This window comes from Eulemur rufifrons, chromosome 6 (genome assembly GCF_041146395.1).
Source record: "Eulemur rufifrons isolate Redbay chromosome 6, OSU_ERuf_1, whole genome shotgun sequence".
NCBI classification, from domain to species: domain Eukaryota; kingdom Metazoa; phylum Chordata; class Mammalia; order Primates; family Lemuridae; genus Eulemur; species Eulemur rufifrons.
Genome location: NC_090988.1, coordinates 1,781,360 through 1,801,896, shown reverse-complemented (window position 1 = coordinate 1,801,896; position 20,537 = coordinate 1,781,360). Strand labels below are relative to the sequence as shown.

The following is a 20,537-nucleotide window of genomic DNA, read 5'->3' as shown; positions in this document are numbered from 1 at the left end:
CATTTGTCCATGTTATGTTACCACTTGCTGCCCACCACTGTCCTGTGGGGTAGCTGCTGGGACTCCGCCGGAGGAAGGCGAGCTGGGCTTTGAGAGGTGAGCACCTTTTCTAGGACCTGGAGGAGGCAAGGCTGGCGCTCGGCCCCTGTGTGTGGTCTGTTGGGGGCCTTTCCCTGAGCCCCTCTGCCTGTGTCCTGCTTCTGCACTGTGGTCTCCCCTCTGCCCAGCAATGCCTCCCACACCGACCTGACCGCAGCAGCTCCTGGTGCTCATGGAAACCCAGAGTCCCTGCTGGAGAGTCTTTGGTCTGTCGTAGCCGAATCCTCCCAGAGCTGACCGCCAGCGCCCCCCAGATCCAGCGCCAGCAGCTCCGCTCCTGGGCTTCTGCAGGGGCATCGTCTTCTCCCCCTTTCCTCTTGCCTTCCTGCATTCGGTTCTCCAAATGGCAAACGGCTCGGGTCATCCTTTCAAATATTTAACCATCCTACTCAAAATCCTTAACGGCTTATGACACAATCCAAAGTCCTTAGCGTGTCCCCCACCCACCACCCCCCAACGTGCTCTCCACAACCCTGTCCCTCTCACGCCTTCCCTCCACACCAGTCTCACCAGAGTCCAGCTGCTCCTGGACCCCCAAGCACCCTCCTTCCTCGGTCTCTCCCCTGGGTTCCTTCCTTCTGGAACATTGCTACTCCATCCAGCCATATGACTCTCACCAGTCTCTACCTGAAGGTCACCCTCTCAGAGGCCTTCCTTGACCGCCGATCTAAAGCAGCACCTTGTCACTCTGTGCCCCGCGGAGTTCTTGTCCCCGCCCCATGGAAATGTGGGCGGGGCTTCTGTTTGCAGAGCCAAGCTTGCCCCAGGATAGGCGCTCCATTCATAGTCGTCCAGGGAGCAGTGGAATGAAGACACGGCTGAGCAGACTCCAGGGTGAAGCGGCTTGTTTAAGGCCAGGCAGGTAGTCAGTGACTAACCAGGACAGGGACGAGCCCTGCCACTCAGCCCCTCCCACACGAGTCGGTGTCGGTGCTCAGCGACTGCTCACTGGCTGCCCTGCTCCTGGAGAAGCCGCGAGCACTCTAGGCCACAAATCCTGGGCAAAGAGGGTCCCCCAAGGCAATCAGTTTCAGGACCCACTTGCCAGCTCATCCCTGGCTCCGGCACACCAGGCCAGCTGCAGGGGCTGTGCTGATACCTCAGGGAGCGGCAGGAGAGTAACCTGCTCTGGTGGCACCAGCGGCAGCCTCTGCGTTTGGTGTGCGCGCCTGACTCACACCGTGGGCAGGAGACAAAGCAGGTTCCGAAGACTGGTGTCTGCTCACCCGCCCTGGGAAACAAAGGCAATCCAGTGACTCTCAGAGCCCAGCGGGTTAGGCCCAGCCGTCGCCAGCACCTCATAAATATCCTCTAAGTGCTCATGTGCAAGCTGGACTGGTCGGCTGGCAGGGAACAAGGATTTCCAGAAAAATGTCTTTGTTTAAGGTGGAACCATATCAGATCCCATTATTGAATTATGCAAAAAGAAATGACGTGATGAAATAGATGCCAGGCTATTTAAATCTCTCGTCCTGAACCCTGTGCTGCTTGTATCTTCTGAGTATTAGTGATAATGGCACTTTGTTGTTCTGTTGATCATTTGCAAAGGGAATAATTCACCATGGCGCAAAAGACAGGCGGGGCGGCTGTAACAATCCCTAACTTCAGAAGAGAAGAACCAGGCAGGGTGTACAGTGGGGATCTCTGGGCTTCTGGGCTAGACCTGCGCTGTCCAATGCCATGGCCACTAGCACTGGGACCAAAACTGAGATGTGCTCTAAAGGTAGAATAATACTGAAGACTTAGTATGGGAAAAAAATGTAAAATACCTCATTGATTATCAATTATGCTGAAATGATAATCTTTTGGCTATATTGAGTTAATATAGTAATATGTTTCAATATATTATTAAAATCCATTTCACTTGTACTTTTTTATTTTAAAGATACGGTCACTAGAAAACTTAAAATTATTTATGTGGCTGGCATGCAAGGCTCTCATATTCTACTTCTCTTGGACAGTGCTGGGCCAGAATGTTTTGCACTGCCTTGCAGTTCACAGGCATTCCTTGCACGGTCTTTGATAACATGAGTTTCTAAGTTACTTCTTCACACTCACTGGAGACCCCATAGATATTTGTGTCTCTGGTGGGAAGGAGATACTCAGTGTGCCTGAAGATGCAAGGTTTTCATCCCAGCAGCAAGCCATCTGGCCCAGGGCAAAGGGTCAAACCCAGAGAGTAGGTCTGGGGAGCTCAGAGAAAGTCTTGTTGCCCATGTTCTGGAGGCTTGTGCTCTCTTTCTTCATCTCTCCCTGTTGTGGTTGACTCTGTTAGGCTGGGTTGCCTTGAAACAGCATGGCCCATAGGTTCTATGTTGGATGTAGACTTCAGGAACTTGATCCAAGCTGTGGTCTGCAAATAACTCTCAGCTGCATCCTGTCTCAGCCACAGGGATTGGGGAAAACATCCCTCGAAGGAAAGAGTATCAACTTATGGAGGGGAAACACAGGGCTTGCCTTGTGTGCCCGGCATTCAGGGCCTGAGTTCAGTGCTAGCCTGTCCTGATGCTCCCTGTACTGGCCCAGAGGGTCTGGATGCACCGAACACCCAGAGGCTCACACTCCACGTGCAGAAAGATCAGCCTCACAAGCCCTGTAACTTGTGCCTCCCTGACTGCAAAGCTCCTCCCTAAACTCCACGTTCTGAACCTTGCAGTGTGAGACATACCGCATATAACCTGGGTGGGAAGGCATTCTCAGGATTCTGCAAAAGCTGTCAGCATCTACTGTGTATGGAGAGGAAAACAGCTAGTGGGTTAGGGGGATGGTTTTGTTATGGGGGATTTTTTTTCCTTGAAATTTGCTTTTAAATTATTGCATCTCCTTTTCAAAAACGAAAGTCACATCTCTGCATGAATCCTACAGAAATCCTAAAGGCGATATAGACTGCTTAATTTTTATTCAATGTGCATGCTCCGTGGAAGACACGTGTGCTATGCAACTTTAACTGTGTAAACACTGGGTATCCCTTGATGGAAAGCCTGGGCTGCAGATTTGTGGATCTGATGATATACCCTGAGTTCAGTCACTGCATTGAATGGGGAGGTGAAGAAGATGTTTGTATAGTCTGAGGGGTAATCTTCAGAAATCTTTGAAATCTCCTTTCATCCAAACGCCCAAGATTTCACATCTTGTTTTAAATTGCCTAACAGATTGCAAGGCACTTTTGGAAATCACTAGCAGTTTTTTCAAAGCAATGTTCACTGAACACACAAAAACAGAGCCCAAAGAGCAAAGAGTCTATGTCCAGTGGCAAAAATGAAGGAAAGGGGGGCAGCTTTGCTGCGTCCTCCCGGGCCCTGGTTTTCTGTTGCCTGAGATCTCCATCCAGAGATGCACTGAGTTACACTCTGGGAGCCGCCACCTCCGCCCTGCTCCATTGTGCAGCCCCAGGCCCTCCTGTCACCTGTCCCTGTCCCAGTACTATCAGCTGCCTGTGGGCCCCAGCCCCATGCTAGCCATAAGTGCAGTCTCAATACAAATGAGCCGCAGTGTCGGGAAGCTGAATGGAGAAACCTCGTCTGGTCTGTGCTCCCCTCCCTCCCTTCCTCTTGTTTTCATCCAGCCCTCTTCACAGGCGCCAGCTGCCTCATTACAGTGCAGTCTTTACGCTGGCTTCACCTGTACCCACCCTTAGCAGTAGCTGAGCCCCTGGCCGCGCAGGGCTCGTGCTCTCTGGCGGAGGCCCGGTGCCCTAGATCTGGGAGAATGGAGGGAAGTCTGGCAGGCGAGCGGGCGAGGTACGGCTTTCCTTCTTTCTCTCCCTGAGCAGCGGGAGGAGGGCTGGCCCGGCAAGTGCGGCAGTCTGGGGTGGGGGCCAGGGCATCTCCCTAGGCTGCCCCTTGCAAGCCCTAGCACAGAGGCCTGGACTGAGGACAGGGCCTTGCTCCAGAAGGGAAGCGCCCAGGCAGGTGGGCAGCCAGAGAGATCACCTGCCCAGCTGGGGAGTAGGTGTGTGCACGGGGCTGGAGGAGGGAGAGCAGAGGGAAGCAGAACTGGAACAACTTCTGTGGGTCAGTGAACAAGGAGGTTGTGCCCACCAGACAGCTGTAGCAGCCGTCCTGGCAAGACAGCCCCCGCCCTCTTCCGCGCCCACCTCCCTGCATGTACCGACCTCACCGGGCGCTTGTGGCTCCGCTCCTCACCAGGTCATGCATCAGGCAGCTTTTATGAAATGTCCCATCTTTTCAAATTTATTTTTCTCTCCTCCTGGCACTGGGGACCAGCCCTGCCACCTGCCTGTGCCTACCATACACAGCCATGAACCATAAAGGGCCACTTAATTTCAGTGACTCCCAAGGTGCTGACCTCTCTGAATGGCAAGAGGTCCGTTTTTAACTCAGAAATCCCCCAGAGGCCCTGCTGATGGCGAAAAGAATTTTTCAAACATCATCTCCCCCATGTTCGTAAAGGGGAGAAGCCTGTGGAGCACGTGCATCCTCTCCCGCCACACCCTGCCCACTGACATTGCCCTCCTTTCCCAAAGACCCCTGGCCCTGCCCACACCCTCTGGTGCTGGGCATCCTCCAGCGGCCACCCGGCCAGTGCAAACCTTGCTTCCCTGGTTGCAGGCCAACTTAATCCTGCAAACTTCTGCGGCACTTGGGCTGTTTCACAACTGACCAGGAAGCCGGGAAAGGCTGCCAGACTGTGGGGTGTGAAGCATGTGTGCACATGTGTACATCTGTGTTGGTGTGTTCTTCTTGTTGCAGAGTGTGCACAGGTCATGTGTGTGGATGCAGGCATGTAGTCAGCCACAGGGTGGGTGTGGGGACCCGGCGCGCTCGGGCCAGAGCCCAGCTCAGACGCCGACTCCAAGGCCCGACTGGGGCCGCTTCATGGCAGGCCAAGTCCTTCAACAGCAGAAGCCAAAGGGCCGAGCGCTGGTGAAAAGCCCCGATGTGCTACTGCCTCCCCTCCGCCTGCCATGGGGACATTAAACCTTCAACAATCTGGGACTCTGACGGCTGGTTCTTGGTTCTCTGCCTGGAAAAACAGTAGGCAAATAGTAAAACCTTAAATTCTAACATGTGTAAGTTATACATCTTATTTTCATTTTCAGCCCATGTTCCCCTCTGTAAGACATCAGGAAAAAATTACCGTCTGACTTCTAATATCTCAGTGGAGCATTTATCTCCCAGCTATGATAAGTGATCTTCAATATTTTTTCCTTTCAGATTAAGAAACAAATTCATTTAATTTTCTGTATTGAATGTGCTCAGGCCTCCCCCGCCCTGCCTGAGTCCCAGGAAGCCCTGGGCTGCTGTCCATCTCCTGGGTTGGTGACAGCCCTCCCTGCTTGCGGGGATGGGTGGGTCCCTCTCTGGCACGGCCCTGCTCCTACGGCTTCGCAGTGGTCTGGTCCTGCCCACAGCAGGGGACGGAGGGCAGTGGCCAGGCCTTTGGAACGTCCGGCGAGACTATGCAGCCCAGAGTTGGAAGCTGTAATCTGAACCTTATCTGAACTCCGGGGTCTGAAGGCCTGGTTTGGAGCTCTTGAGAGAACTGGCTGTCTCCCAGGCTGCCAGAACCAATGCTTCCTGCTCGCTATAACCGCAGCTGCAGCCTCTCCTTGGCCTTCCCACCGTCTCCTTTGGTCCTGCTGCTGCCGGAGTGTCTGGGAAGGGCAGGGCAGGATGGCACCTCCCCTGAGCACGCTGGAGGTGTGTGACGCTGGGTGGGGGCGTGTGCAGTGTGTATGCCAGCCTGCTCCAGGGCACCAGTCAGTCACCAATGCTGCAAACTCCCAGGTGCTAACTGGGTGTGTAGTTCAAGGCCAAGTTGGGTGATTTGCTTTCTCCCCATGCATTTCCATATTTCTTCCCCTGTGAGCTTGGTGGCCAGGGCTGCAAAATGCCATGAGGGCCACACCTTTCAATCAGGCTGAAGTTCCTGGGTTCTAGTCCTCCTTCATGCCGAAACCAGCTCTTTTGCATGTTTTGATAGTGAAGCTTCGCACCAAAGATCTGAGTCCTGCTTGCCCCCGCTCTAGCTGTGCGACCCTAGGCCAGTCAGCCTGCCTCTGTTTCCTTAACCAAGAAAAAAAAAAGGAAGTAGTAACCCTTCCTATGTCTATCTTGGAGGATTATTGGGAAATATAACAGAACATGAGAAATACATTAAAATGATATGTGTGCAACAGAAATAAGTCACTGAGAAAACATTTGCTGCTCACCTCCCCTGCAAAGCACCGCATAGGGTGCCAGATTAAACAAAGAAAGTGAGGACACCATCTTGAGAAAGGAGAAACACGTAAGCCAGCAGGGGGAGGGCATGTGCCAAACTAAGGATCCTACAACCAAGGCTGGGGACAGTGAGGAAGGTGTGTCTGGGAGCAAGGACCAGGTTGCCTGGCAATGAGGCTAAAAATGTAAGCTGCAGTCAGCCTGGGAGGGCCGCAGGGCCACTCAAGGAAGTTCAGACTTTGGTCTGAGGGCACTGTGGAGCTGCCAAAATTTCTACGTAGCATAATTATAGGATCCGGCTGGGATTTGAAGAAAACTTTGGTGGCAGCAAGGAGGATAGAAATAGGGCAGCGTCCTTGCCGCCGTCACGGTCATGACACCCAGCAGGCTGGGTGGTGGCTCCACGGCTGTGCTCAGAGTGACCGGCCGCGATGCTGAGGCAGGGTGAGCTGCCCCCGTCGGTGACGGCTTCCTCTGTGCTCTGTCTCCTCTCGTTCTAGGGAGTCGCCAGTGGACTGCAGCGTGAGCAAATGCGGCAAGCTCATCGGCGGGGGCGAGTCCAACCCCATGAACTACAACAGCTACATGGACGAGAAGAACGGCCCCCCTCCCCCCAACATGACCACCAACGAGAGGAGAGTCATCGTCCCCGCAGGTACTTTGGGAACCAGGCTTCAGGCCCGGCATTCACTTCTCCGCTCTCTGGGGGCCCACAGCTGATGGCCAGGCCTGCCCCGGGGTGGCATCTAAACCTTTACCTGATACCCTACACCCTACGGAAATGCAAAACCCAGAAAGCTGCACATTTCACCTTCCTACCTAGCTGCCCTCCAAGACAGTATCCCAAATGTCACCAGAACCCCAACGTGCGGATTCTGGAAGCCCCACGCTCAAACTGACCCCATCACAGGCTCTACATCAGTGGCCTGGTACCCGAGGACGGACCTGCCCGGAGAGCAGAGGCTGCCCCCACCCAAAAGGAGTCTCGTGGGCTCCCAGGCATGGGCACCCTTGCCTTTGCGGAGGAGGACAGCTGCAGAAGTCTGTCCTTCCCTTCAGGCGTGTACTTCCTGGCATCTGCTGGGTTCCACCTTTCCAGAATGACAGCCAGCTCTTTCAGTTTTAAAATAGAAATAACTATATTTAACAAACGGAGCGCCTTGACATGTGTGCAACAAGTTATGTCATTGGGTAAAAATAGCCTCTTTTTCCTAGGTATTGGTGCGGTTTGTTACAGAAAATAAAATCATTGTTCGATCCTTCAGTCCATTGGCCAGACGCTTTGCCTCAGTTAGCACCAGCAAGCCCAGCCGCCTGGACAAAAAGGGAGTTTGAAAACTGCCACGTGTAGAACTGGTGCCAGGTAGAAGGAGCGAGAGCATCCAAGTCCTAAGCAAAGTGAATTATAGGGCAGGGATTAAAACTGATCTTACCAAAATAGCTTTACCAAAGAGGCAAAACTCCTTCTCTTTGTAAAAGTGTAAATGCAGTTATGTCTGAAAGTAAAAGATCAGACGTTTCTTGGAGGTAGTCCAAAGGAATTTGTTTGTTGGTTTAAAGGTGTGATTTGGTAATGGGCCCCTGCCTAGACCCTCTGCATCTCTGTTCTGTGGGAGGCAGTGTCTCATCCCTCCTAGGGCTACAGCCACCTCCCTGTGTTCTGGGCCAAATTCCAGAAGGTGTGAGAAAGAATGAGGCAGGAGAGAGGTGGGGCTTACAGGAATTTCTCTGTACCCCATAGGGCTTAAAACTGACTCATAAAGCAATTCTAAGTTCTTTCTTCCACAAGCATATGATCCAACAAAGGTAGAGGGAGAGGAGCTTCCATTTATTCTGTGCTTTCTAGGTGCCAGGCACCATGTGAACTGCTTTCTCTCCATATCATTGGATGTTTGACCTCCCACCTCCCTCAGCAGACCAGCTAGTAGTGTTTAGCCTGGGTGCATCTTCTTCCTCCTCACCAAAGAAAGCAGACAATGAAACCATTAATATGGACACAGTAGGAGCCTCCTTTATACTCTGCCGGGAATTTGAGCCTCATTTGAGCCTCACTGAGTCTTTGCTCAAATGGTATCAAACTCTCTGCTTCCACCAAACAGCTACCAGCATGGGAGGGAATCTCTCGGGACTGAAGTGTTAGGGGGTCAGAGAAGGTCTCTGTTGGCACCATCTCGTTTCGGTCATCAGTTTTGGGAGGGGACTTGGAAATAGGTCAGAAGTGGCCAGATTGCTGCGTTGACCCTCTAACCCTCAAAAGGAACAGCAAAACAGGCTCCAGTGGGCCAAGTTAACTGCTGTGCTAATGGTGAAAGTAGCGCCCGCTCACATGGAGCAATCTCAAAGCGCTGTGCTTAGTGACGGTGCGTGCTGTGGGTTTGCTTCGGTGCTTTGCCTCCGGTCGGATCTCTCAGACCCTCAGACATTTTGGCTTCTTCCAGGTCAGCCTGCTGGACAGGAGGGAGAGTCTCATTTGGGCAAGTCCACAAATCAAGGCAATAAAATGGTAGTGGAATAACCGATTGAATTTATGGTGGGATTTTAAGACAAGTATAAATGTGGGCCCCAGTTAATCACCAGCTGTATGTGCAGATGGGAAGAAAGTAGGACTAAATCATCCAGGAAGCACATTTGGAAGAGTTCAGCGGATCCAGAGTAGAAGATTTATAATTCATTGTGCTATATAGAGAGAGAAATAATATTGTCATAGAGCCTAAAGCAAGGGAGGAAATAATAAAATAAATAAAATATATGGTGTAAAATTGAACTTGAGGCTTTGGACACTAACAGCGAGGCATTGGGAGAAGCAAAGGATGAAATAATGTGCTACACAGGCCAACTCCCCCCAGGACATGTTTCTTTAGAATTCTGCAAAGGTGCAAAATTATTTCCATTTGCCAATGACCCATACCTAATTGCTTCTGGAGAGTGAAAGAGTAAAGCAAAGCAAGGAATTTATCTGGGAGAGACAAATACATACTTGTACAACGACGCTCTGCGTTTCGGCTAAGAGCAGAGTAACTCACAGGTGGGGGGAGCAGGCCAATGAGGAGAGGAGAGGGGACCTTGCGGGGACCTACCACTTCAGCTGAGTGAAGTCCTGTGAAGACTTGGATTGGAAGCCCAGCTCAGATGCTTAGCAGCGACTCGCCTTAACCTTGCAAGACTCCACGTTCATCTGTAAAGTGGGGATATTGCAAGACTTCCTTGAGAAGTAAACACAGGGCACAGGGGGCGGCTGGTGCACAGTAGGCACCCGCCGTCTGTGCCATCACTAGTTACGGGGCCCTTGGGCTGTCACTGTGGCATTCAGTAGCAGTCTGTGCCCTGGGACCCCAAACTCTCCTCTTCTAACTCCTCCCCTTTTGCCAGCTCCTCCACCTCCAGCAGCAACGCAGCGATCACTCCCGTGCGTGGCTGGTGCTGGGCACTTCGCAAAGCCGCCTCAGCCCCTGCCACCCAGACTGTCGCATATAGAAACCAAGGTGGGACGGAGAACCCGTGCCAGCCAAGCACAGTCAGCAGAAGGTCGCAGTACCGACGCTGGAGGATGTGTCTCTGGCGCGAGCTGCACGGTGTGAGCCAGGCAGCAGAGCCTGCCTTCCGCCCCATCCACCCCTAACCGTTCGTCCTGGTTCCCATTACTGCCAAGAGCCTTCCCAGACACTGCAGAGAGAGGAGGCGAGTTGGGTGAGGAGTAGCACAAATATTCCTGCCAAACAGACATGCTGAATGAAACAGCCTGTTAGAAGCTGGGGCTAATGGCTGACTGGAAACAAAATGCCAACTATGTCCTCCTCCAGGAAGCCTTCCATGACTCCCTAAGTTTATGCTATTCCCTTCCACGTATGGGTCCTTGAACGACCACCTCAAAATCCATCGCTTAGCCGTGTGTTTTCCTGCCTAAATGTTTCATGGGGGTAGGTGTTCCTTGAGGGCAGGCGCCATGTAGTTTTCCTTCTGTCACAAGCACAGTTAAGGTGTTTATTAGACCCACTAACAATCGGTTGCCCGGTGAAGAGATGGGTTCCGGACTGTGATAAGTGATAAGACACAAGGTTCTACCTACTGTGGACCCTGCTAGAACTCATCCCTTTCACCTTCCCCCTGCAAACACAGCCCTGGCTGAGGAGTTGAGTGGTCCTCAAGTGGAGACCGCCTCAGCTTTTACATTATTTGTATTCACTCGGAGACTAAAAGGTTTTTTCTCTCCAACACCATTTCTCATCTTTGGATATTTAAATATCAAAAAAAAAATGTTTTTGGGGTGATCCCAAAAGGAGAAAACCCAGACAGGGTTTGTGGGAGAGACTAACACCACTGGGTTTTCCAGCTGCCTGGATGCAATTATAGTGAAAGTCTGTGCGCGCATCTTTCTTTTCTGTAGCCATCTGAGGGATCTGCGTTCTTGCGTGAAATCATTAATATTCCTAAAATACAGATGGTTCCCCTTTCCAGAAACATTGGTCCCTGGTTCTGTGGAATTGTGTTTATTTTCATTTTGATGCCACCATTGCTCAGGCAAAGGCTCCAGTTGCCCGCCAAGACTTGAAAGAGTGTCCTGTCGGGGTACGTAGCGAGGCAGCGAAGAACCTCCCTGGAGTGCTAAGTGGTTCAGGCAGCGCCAGATGCCATGGAGCCAGACGGGGGTTCTGGGGAACCATCTGGAAGGGACCTGGCTTTCCACCGAGGGGCGGAAAGGGAGGGACAGAGAGGGAGAGAGAGGAGGGCAGGAGGGAGGGAGAGCGGGAGGCTGCCCAGGACGCTCACGCAGCCCTTGCCGACGGCTCTCGTCCCTTCTCCTCTGCAGACCCCACGCTGTGGACGCAGGAGCACGTGAGGCAGTGGCTGGAGTGGGCCATAAAGGAGTACGGCCTGATGGAGATCGACACGGCCTTTTTCCAGAACATGGATGGCAAAGAACTGTGTAAAATGAACAAGGAGGACTTCCTCCGCGCCACCACCCTCTACAACACGGAAGTGCTGTTGTCACACCTCAGTTACCTCAGGGAAAGTAAGTGCCGCCCACGCTCCCAGGGCCAGGAGGAAGCCCTGCAAGGGCCGCTGGTTTCCCACGGAGCCGACCCAGGGAAAGAAAGTCGGTGTCGCCGTGTTGGGCAGGTGCGGCACGGTCAGGCCTGTGATGCTGCTGAGGTCGCCTGGGTTTCTGCAGGCCCTGCGGGGGCAGACCCACTCCTGACGTGTCGAGGGCAGAGGAGCGAGGGGTGGGGAGGACTAGGGAGCTGTGAGCGGAGGGGCCTGCCAGAGGCTGGCTACGCTCCTCCCGTGAGAGCCCCTTTCCAGAGACTACTTCACCCTGTCATTATACAGAGGCGGATGCCCTGGCTGGTGTTTACCTGAGCAATGATTTAAAGTTCATGGCTTTTGGATTTAAAGTGTTGAAAATTTACATATTAGGTTCCCCTTATCCTTGGGATACGCTGGCACCTCCCACCCTGCCTTGCAGGGCTGTCTGCACGCTGCCCCACCAACCAGGGAGAGTAGCCAATGCGACAGGTGTGCTGAGGTCTATGGCACGCTCTCTCCTGGCCTGGCCAGGGGAAGGAAAGGAGCTTTGCAAAGGGCGGGCTTGGGAAAGAAACAGGCAGCCGGCCATGCGACTCGGCCAGTAGGAGGTTCCCTAGCACTAAGCACCCAGCAAGCGGACAGGAATTTCGCTGGAGATGAAATGTGCGCAGAGCAGAGGGAGGGAACTCTTTTAGACCTGCCGGGAACCTCAGCCTTGCTCTTTACCAGAAACCCAGGCGGGTGGTAGAGCAATGCTGCCCCCAAGTACTGGGGGGGCTGCTCTGTGGCCTAAAAAGATGGTTCGAGGGCCACAGCGCTGATGCCCCAGGAAGAAAGCTGTGGGCCACGCTACGCAGGGGCTCCCTAACAGCGTAGACAGGGCAGCCGCGGGTGCTGCGTTTGCTGTGAACGGCCAGGGCGCTGGAGTCTTGCGGGAGCTACGCTTTGGGAAGGTGTTTGAGGGTAAGCCCCACTCCAAAGCCGGGATCCTGGGACAGCACCTCTGGGGCCTGCTCTTCTGGCCTTGCTGCTCCCGGGGTGCCGTCGGCCAGTGGGCCCTTGACACGCCGTTCTGGAACCCGCGTCTCACTCGGCAGCGCTGCAGCACACACCCGCTGGAAAAGCTAAGAATGAAAAAAATGCCTTCGGAAGTTTCCACCAGTGCCTCTGGGCTCTCCGGTCACCTCTCCAAGGCGTCTGGTAACCAGGGCAGAGAGTGGGTGATGCAGTGTGTGTTAGCACCAGAGCAATGACCTCATGTCTGAGTCTCGCTGCAACATGAGGTCAGCCCAAGGAACAACAACTTCAAAAAAGGGGACTGGTTTCCACCCAGCTCTTCTGAGTTTTGGATAATTAGCATTTTCTAATGATCCATATTTTTCAGGCTTTAAGTGTTTATAGAATAAAAAAAAAAAAATAAGGGTCTCTGACCAGAGTCCTGCCGTGGCGTAGGCGGGAGCGGGGAGGGGTGGGACCGTGGGAGGCAAGACCAGCAAAGCAAAGTAAGGGCCCACCCCGCCTTCCCCACTTCGCCCAAAGGGTGACCTTGGCAGGAGGTTGTGGGACCCCTGGCCCCTTCATCTGTGGGAGAAAAACAGCCTGGACAGCATGCTCTGAACAGCTAAAGAGCCCAGTACTTGTTGGGAAAGCCTGTTCATGCCGTGAGAGCCCCAGGCCCTGACCTGTCCATAAACAGCCCAAGTCCCCACTAGTACTTCGTGTCGCCAAAGAACCCAAGCCACAGGTGCTGAGCAAATACCTGCCTCTCAAAGGCCCAGGTATGTGCGAAGGTGGCCACTGGTACCCATTCAAGGGACTTTGAACTGGAGGAAGTGGGTTCAAGGGCAAGGCAGTGAGCAGGTTGTGAAGAAGTGGAGATGCACAGTTGGGTATTTGGGGGGGTATAACATGGCAAGAAAAAGTGTGAATTGCTTCTTTCTTTTCAAGGATATTTGTAGACAGAAGATGCCCCCAAAGCAATAAAAATACGGGGTTTCCAGAAACGGGCTTATTAGTGGAGCAGATTTCCAGAGTGGAAAGGAGGCAGGATGGAGCACATGCAGGGAGACCTTTGGGAACGCAGGGCAGACTCTCGGCACCAGGCTGGCTGGCTGCAGCGCACCCACAGGAGGAGACGCTGCTCTGCCGCGGAGTGACGGTGGTGAGAGAGCACGAGCCGTGCTCACGATGCAGTGGGAGTGAAAAAGCTCACTAGAAAGTGATCTGTGCACTGATAGAAAGACCACGTCTGCCTGCAAAATCAAAAATAGCTGTATTAAGTTAAAAAAAAAAAAAGAAAGAAAGAAAACATGGCCCAACATAGCACTGTAATATCCTTTTGAGGACCCTAGACTTAAATGATCCCCTGTCAGGGGAGAGACGTTTCAAACCACGCTGGTCTTGAATTAGTGTCCAGGGTGGGGTTCCTGGGGTTGGGGGCGGCTGGTTGCTGAGGACCTGCAGGGGGCCTGTGCTGGTGCCGGTCTCTGCTGTCTCTGTGCTCTGGATTTCTGGGAAATCCCTCATGCTGACCAACAATTTAAATGCTTTTGGAGCCTTCTCTCTTTATTGTTTTTCCAGACTGACTTCCAGGGGATGTTTTGTGCTTGGGGAGTGCGTTGAAGCAGCCCGTGGAGGCTGGGAAGGGGTGCTAATTCCTTGTGCCCTGTCATCTGGTCCTTTTGTCAGGGGCGGGTGGGGGCCCGGCATTTCCACTTTGGCAAGAGGGGGAAGGAAAATAGCTGAGATCCTCAACACAGATGGAGGAAGTCCTGTGGGGCGAAGGGAAGTTGAGAGGGGAGAATTGGGGATGTGAGCCAGTCCTAAGTCAGGAGACTTCAAACTGGTGGCATTTCTCTGATCGAGTCTTTCTGGACCTTAATAGAAAGTCTAGGAAAAAGGAAACCTTGTCAGATAAGAAGTTTTGTCATCAAATTTACCCTTTCTCAAAAGGAGCCTGACTGTTTATTCTGGTTGTCTGGGAGGCGAGAGATATTCTTAAACTTTAAATGCCAAATTTTAAATTAAACAATGTATTTTCCAGGGGGGAGAAGAAATAGCAATGTCCTAAGCCACTGCAGACCCTGTCGGATGGCCTAGCATGCTAGGGCTCATCCGGCCTGCCTGCAGGTGCTGGCTCTGCACACTGGGACATTCAGCTGTGCCAGACAGAGTGGCTGTGTGACACCACCACCCTTGAAATCCAAGGGGTCTGGCCAGAGTGCCCACTGCCCTCGGGGTCATTCTGAGGTCTCCTGGGGAACACCAGGGCCCAGGCAGGCCCCTGCCCAGGTGCCGTTCACCTTACATGGGAGGACGCCCCCTTGTGGACAACTATTTATGATCCCCATTGTAAAGCCCCAACAACTGAAGCCCAGAGAGCTTCAGGAATCGGTTCAAAGGCTTACAGCCGGCGTGTCTGAGACTCTTAAGTCCCCATCTGCAGCCCAGGCCCCAGCCTCATGCTGCCGCTGTGTCTCCCCTGGCCCTGGGACAGCAGCAAGCCGGCCATGGTGTCACCCCTGTCTCCCCTGCTGACTGCAGAGTCAGCCTCGGTCCCCCAGGGCTTCCACATCGAGGGCCAGGCCACTCTCCGTTCTTTATTTGTACCAAGAGATAAATGCTTTCCGAAAACTTCCCTGTGGCCTTCTGGAAGGAGGCCGACTAAGCCAAACCCATCACCACACTAACCCAGTCCTTCTCTGGACCTGACTGGCAGCCCCCGGTCTCGCTCTCAGACACAGCCGTTTGGCAGGGCCGTGTTACAGACACGGGCTGCGGCAAGTGAGACGGGCCTTCACAAGCCAAGATTGGGACGGACCTCAAAGGAAGTGAGGGCTGTCTGTCCCCAGCTGGCAGTTCAGGCTCTGGGCCACTGGGGGGAGTTTGGGGGTGTCTGGGAGCCCAGCAGGGCCAGGTGGGGGTGGTCAGAGGCAGAAGGAAAATGTCTACCTGGGTCTGACCTGGGAAAAATACTAAGAAACTGCATTTTCAAACAGTGGCTACTCAAGAGAATGAAACAAATTGTGTGACAGGGAGACCACAGAAGAGGTATCTATCTTGAGTCCCATTTTTAATTTAAACTTAATGGAAAGCACGTTTTGCATTCTGTGGCCTTCCCACCTGCAGCCTCGGATGGCCGGCAGAGCGACGGGTCTGGGCAGTTGTGCTGGTGAAGGGTTGGCCTTCCAGGCCGGCTTGACCGGAGGACAGCATGAGGCCAGCAGGGCCAAAGGCCAGCTTGCCCTGGACGCAGTAGTCAGGCCAGTCTTGTTGCTGAACGAGTACAGAGCCCTGCCCCCACCCCGTGCCCTGCACTCAGCCAGTCAGCCAGGGCCATTGACGCAGCAGCACAGCCCAGAGAAAAGGGAGACCCAGATCAATAGGCCAGCTGTGAGGGGCGCTGGGGGATCCCATGGTCACAGCCAGGCAGGAGACAAAAGCGTGGCACTGGGACGCTTGTCTTCCCAGCTCCAGGTGTCCCCGATGAAAAGCAGGTTAGGTAGCGGGAATGTGGCACCAAAGAAAGCATGAGCCCGGGGCTGTCCCCACCTGCAGACCGCTGCTCATTCCCGCCCCCGTTCAGCTCCCTCCCGGGTGCTGTATCCAGCGACAGACGGGCTCGAAAACGGAAAATGACTTTTCCCTCATGTTTCCACTTTGGGAAGGCCATCCCAGTCCTCTGGCCCAGCCACTTCATGCTTTTCAGAGCAAAGAGCACCCCGAATAAATAGATACACATGTATGTGTGCACGTATATACTCATACATATATGCAACATATATACATAAACAAGTAACCGAGTGAACAAATGTTTTAACTGAAGTGTAACATACAGAGAAGTGCACAAATCACAAGTACACAACTCGAGGAATTATCACAAAGTGAACCTACTCACTCATGTAAGCACTACCAGGCCAGGGCATAAGACAAGCCCCCCGCACCCTCTCTCCATCCCACCGCCCTTCCCTCCCAAAGGTGGCCGCCACCCTGCCTTCCCAACCCCACAGGGGAGTTTTGCCTGTTTCTTTGCTTTAGCCTGGAGGCTGCAGTGTCTGCCGGGCTGAAGACAGCTTTTGTGGATAGACTAGGGGCTCCTGCCTCCTGGACTCTCTGGCTGTGTGATTGCGGGCAAATGACATGACTCTGCTGAATGTCAGTCTTCTCATCCGTAAAAGGGGAATAACATGGTACCGGCTTTGCAAGGCTCGAGCAAGGATTCAGTGAGAGACGAGAAAGAAAGTGTCTGGCACATTGTGTGTGTTGCTCCCTTCGTAGCCCGCGTACTCTGACGGGCCGGTGTCAGGAGAGACCAGGAGCTCACAGCACATCAGGCCCATGCGGGACCAGCCCAGAAAGAGCCTGGAAGCCGGACAGGACAATCCAAAGACACAGAGCAGGAGGACAGGCTCCAGGGAGGAGCTGCCTGCACCGGAACACGTCCCCTTAGGAAAAGAGTGTGCTGTGCTACCCTCTGGAGCCTGAGGAACTAGTTAAATAAAAATCAGAGAAGAGAAGGGAATGAGGTCCCTTGGGAAAGAGGCCAGATGCCCCCAGCCAGCCCTTCCTCGGGGAGGGACGCCTTTCCTTCCAGGAGTGAAACCTGAACCAAGAACAGTCTTCAGGGCAAAATCCTTTTCCTAGGTTGCCATGAAATATGTATTTCATGCAAGCTTTGGAGAGGTCAAATGACCCTTTCTCTTAGCTTTCTGGGAGCTTCCTGTGGAATTCACATGTGCTCAAAGGAGAACTTTCACCAAGGGAGAAATTTAATAAATGTGGTTTATCTGAGCTCCGTGCTCTCGGCTAAATCTGCACAAAGCTCAGGCGGTTTGCTCCTCAGAGCCACCGTTTTTCTTTATTTGCTCCAGCAGGGAGGTTGCAGCCCGAGGGGGAGAACGCCGGGGACAGAGAGGCCAGCATTCTTGAGTTCACTCCGGGGATGTTTCTGTATCCCCTTGGAACATTTGGTTCCATTTCTTCACCTCCTTCCAGTCATGGAGGATTACTTCTTATTGCAGCAGAACCCACTCATAACTTCCATTCCAGAGGACAAGACGGACGCTCAGCAAACTCTCATATAAAGCAGTTTACTGTGTGTGACTGTGGTGTCTGCGAGAGGGGTGTCCAAAGCGTAATGACGAGGTAATAGTTAGCACGTACTGAACACTTCTTATGAGCCAGGGTCTGCTCTGAGCACTTGACATGCATTCCTTTATTTAGTCTTCACAATCACCATATTAGGTAGGCATCGTTACTAGCCCATTTTACAGATGAGGAAGCTGTGGCTCAGACAGATGAGGCATATTGCTGGAGGTCACAAAGCTAGTCAGCGCTGAGAGGCAGGTCTAATCCTGAACTCTCGTTTGCATAATAACATAGAGCCATGTGTTTCTTAATGATGGGATAGACCTCGTCGTGCGAGCATCCTGGCGTGTGCTCACACAACCCTGAGCACCCAGCCTGCTGCACACCTCAGCTGCGGTGCGGCCTGTCCCTCCCACGCCACAGACCTGCACAGCATGTCACTGCCCTGACTGCACAGGCAGTTGTGGCATCATGGTAACTATTTGTGTATCGAAACATAAACAAAGTTGCAGTGAAAATGTGGTCTAATAATCTTATGGGACTGCCATCAGGTACGCAGTCTATCATGCCTCGCAACATCGTTATTCAGTACACGACTATTAAAATGAACTTGTCCAAGGCTCACTTTGTCATTGATAGTCTTGAAAATGGACTAACCAAATGTAGTCAGTTCTGGGATATTACGTTCACGTGACTGTGTCATTTCCAAAATGGTATCCACATGCCACACTTTGGCATATAGCAGTCTCAGTATCACCCCCACCCCACTCCTTGTTTTTGTCTGGACTGTTTCCGAGCTAGAAGTAACAGTCATGTTCTAGGCGGTTGGAAGATTCTTATATATTGTCCTCCTCCTCGTCTGGCCTAGTAGCACACACGTTTTCCCTGAGGCACACAACCAAACGCCCACAGCTGGGCACGGCAGCAGCTCCACTTCTGCGCCCCTTCGGAGACTGGAGACTAAAGCAGGAGTGTCTTGACAGCCCGTTCCCAGCGCTGGCACCCAAGGCAGCCCACTTGGCCACGGGGAGCAACGGAAAGGGTTGTGTAGAAAAATCTTCTTAGCTTCAAGCGCATGTGCTGAGCTGCTGGTATCTTTTGTGAAAGCGACTCCCGGCCCTGGTTTTGATGGCTCTTTAAGATTTCCCCAGGAAAATCTCAAGGAGAAATGCAAAAATGTCTTGAGTTTTACAAAATAAAACTCTTGAATTCACTTTAAACAAAGGAACAATGCTAGTTTTAGGAAAGAAGGGAGAATTTGTTTTACGTGCCACAAAAATACTTATCTCTTCAAGATGACTAGACTAGTGCCTGCTACAGAGTAGATACACACTGAAGTTGGATTTTAAGCACTTGGGAGGATAGAAAATTCAATACATTACTCCTCATGCTTAGTTGTGTTCTCTTAGACACAGGTAAAGCGAGGCAAAAGTTCCTATTTGGAGTACCGTCCCCCAGCTCCTTCCCAGCACCCCTCACCGCAAGGAGCATCGCCTCACCCCGCCTGTCAAGGGACCCCCACGCACATAACCCACAGACGTCAGAGCAGGGAGGGGTGGTACTGGCTTCTCCGCCAGGGTGTGGCAAAGTACAAGCTGCAGCCCAGATCTGGCCCACGGACAGAACAAAACAAGAACTAAGAAGAATGTGCAACAGAGACAGCAGTTAGCCTATAAAGCCTAAGTTATTTACTATCTGGTCTTATAGAAAAAGTTTGCCGACCTCTGCTCTAGCTCAGGAAGAAATCAAAATGGAGACATGTCCAGGCCCATGAGGACCCACGGTCTCATGGTGAGTCAGTAGCAGGATAGGACAGACTCGGGTTTACTGATTCGAAGTCCTGGGTTCCCACTGTGGCGTGGAGCCGCAGGCACTTGAGGGCTGCAAACATGGCGGGCTTGGCCTGTTTCCTGAGAAGCTTTCTGTCCTGACATACTCTGTCTCCACCTCCAGGAGGCTCTTTCAGGCCTGCATGATTCACTCCAGGCGAATGGCTTCCACTGACTTCTTCTTTCCCTCCAGGAGTCCCCTGCCCTCTTCCCTCCCCACCCACACTCCTTCCTCCTGCCGTCCCCTGCTCTTGCTCTCAGGAGAACGTTCAGGCTCTAACCTGTTTTTGCTTCCTCCCAGGTTCACTGCTGGCCTACAACACAACCTCCCACACAGACCAGTCCTCACGACTGAGTGTCAAAGAAGGTGAGTCTGTTCTCTTGCGCGCTCAAAGTTTCTTTCGTACCAGACGTGGCCGTGGCGTGAACACAATCCCACGGGGGTAAGACGGGTGTGGAAAACTTCAGGTCTGTGCACCAGCTTCCTTGTTCCGCTCAATTTTTTCTAGCATACAGGAAGCCAAAGTTTTTACCATTTGTGCTACTGGTTGCCGAAATACAACAAACGAGGTTTTAAAGTATCTTGTAATAGTACCATAAAGATATAACTTGAAGTTACTGTATGAAAGGAAACGTGTTGCTCTTAGAATGAAATGGATACTGCTTGCTTTCCAAGCTGAAAGTGGGGTGTTGCTCTGCTGAAGATAATGAAATGAAGATTTCAAGGATTCTAGCATGTCCACCTCTGAAGGTTTCTTTCGAACAAATTTTAGCGATGTCAATTGATTTTTTTAAAGTGGCGGTTTGAGGATTTGGTCTGGTTTGGTTTGGTTTGGTTTGTTTCAGAGAGAAAGAAACCCATCTCAGCAAATGGCTTTTGCCAGTGAAGAGTTTAGCAAACATCACAACAGCATTTTTCAGCATCTTTATTTATGAAACAATATTGTGAGGACTAATCCAGACACTGTGTTAGATTTCAGGCATCTAAATAAGTGAATAATTCATGGTACCTGGGTTACGAGAGAAGAAAAGATGCAAACAAATAATTATTAGGAACCAGAGAAGGAATGAAAAAATTTTCCCATGGCAAAAGAAAAATTCCTTGGAGGAGGGAACTTGTAAGTAGGAGCTTGCAGAATGGCAGGAGTGTGGCAGGCGCTCTCCTTGGCCCTCTCCTGCCTCATGTCTGTCTTTAACTCACTCTTGCCATGACGTAGAATGAAGGCACCTTCAGTGCTGGTTGCATATAATGTAGCCCAGCATAGCGTTTCAGAGGAGCATAAGGCTTTTCTAAGGGAAGAGACCATTTGGT

At 52.3% G+C, this 20,537-nt stretch overlaps 1 protein-coding gene across 4 annotated transcripts in view; it reads left to right on the top strand.

The window, feature by feature from the left end:
- The window catches only part of FLI1 (Fli-1 proto-oncogene, ETS transcription factor), a 115,951-nt gene that overhangs the window by 68,268 nt on the left and 27,146 nt on the right, over positions 1 to 20,537 (top strand). For 2 of the 4 annotated variants that reach the window (XM_069468640.1, XM_069468642.1), the window contains exons 3-5: positions 6,785 to 6,939; positions 11,092 to 11,295; positions 19,527 to 19,592. In XM_069468640.1, the coding sequence (XP_069324741.1) occupies positions 6,785 to 6,939; positions 11,092 to 11,295; positions 19,527 to 19,592 (425 nt within the window). Of the gene's footprint in view, positions 1 to 3,676; positions 3,840 to 6,784; positions 6,940 to 11,091; positions 11,296 to 19,526; positions 19,593 to 20,537 lie in introns of all 4 variants that reach the window. The other 2 variants (XM_069468641.1, XM_069468643.1) reach the window with 2 other exon arrangements.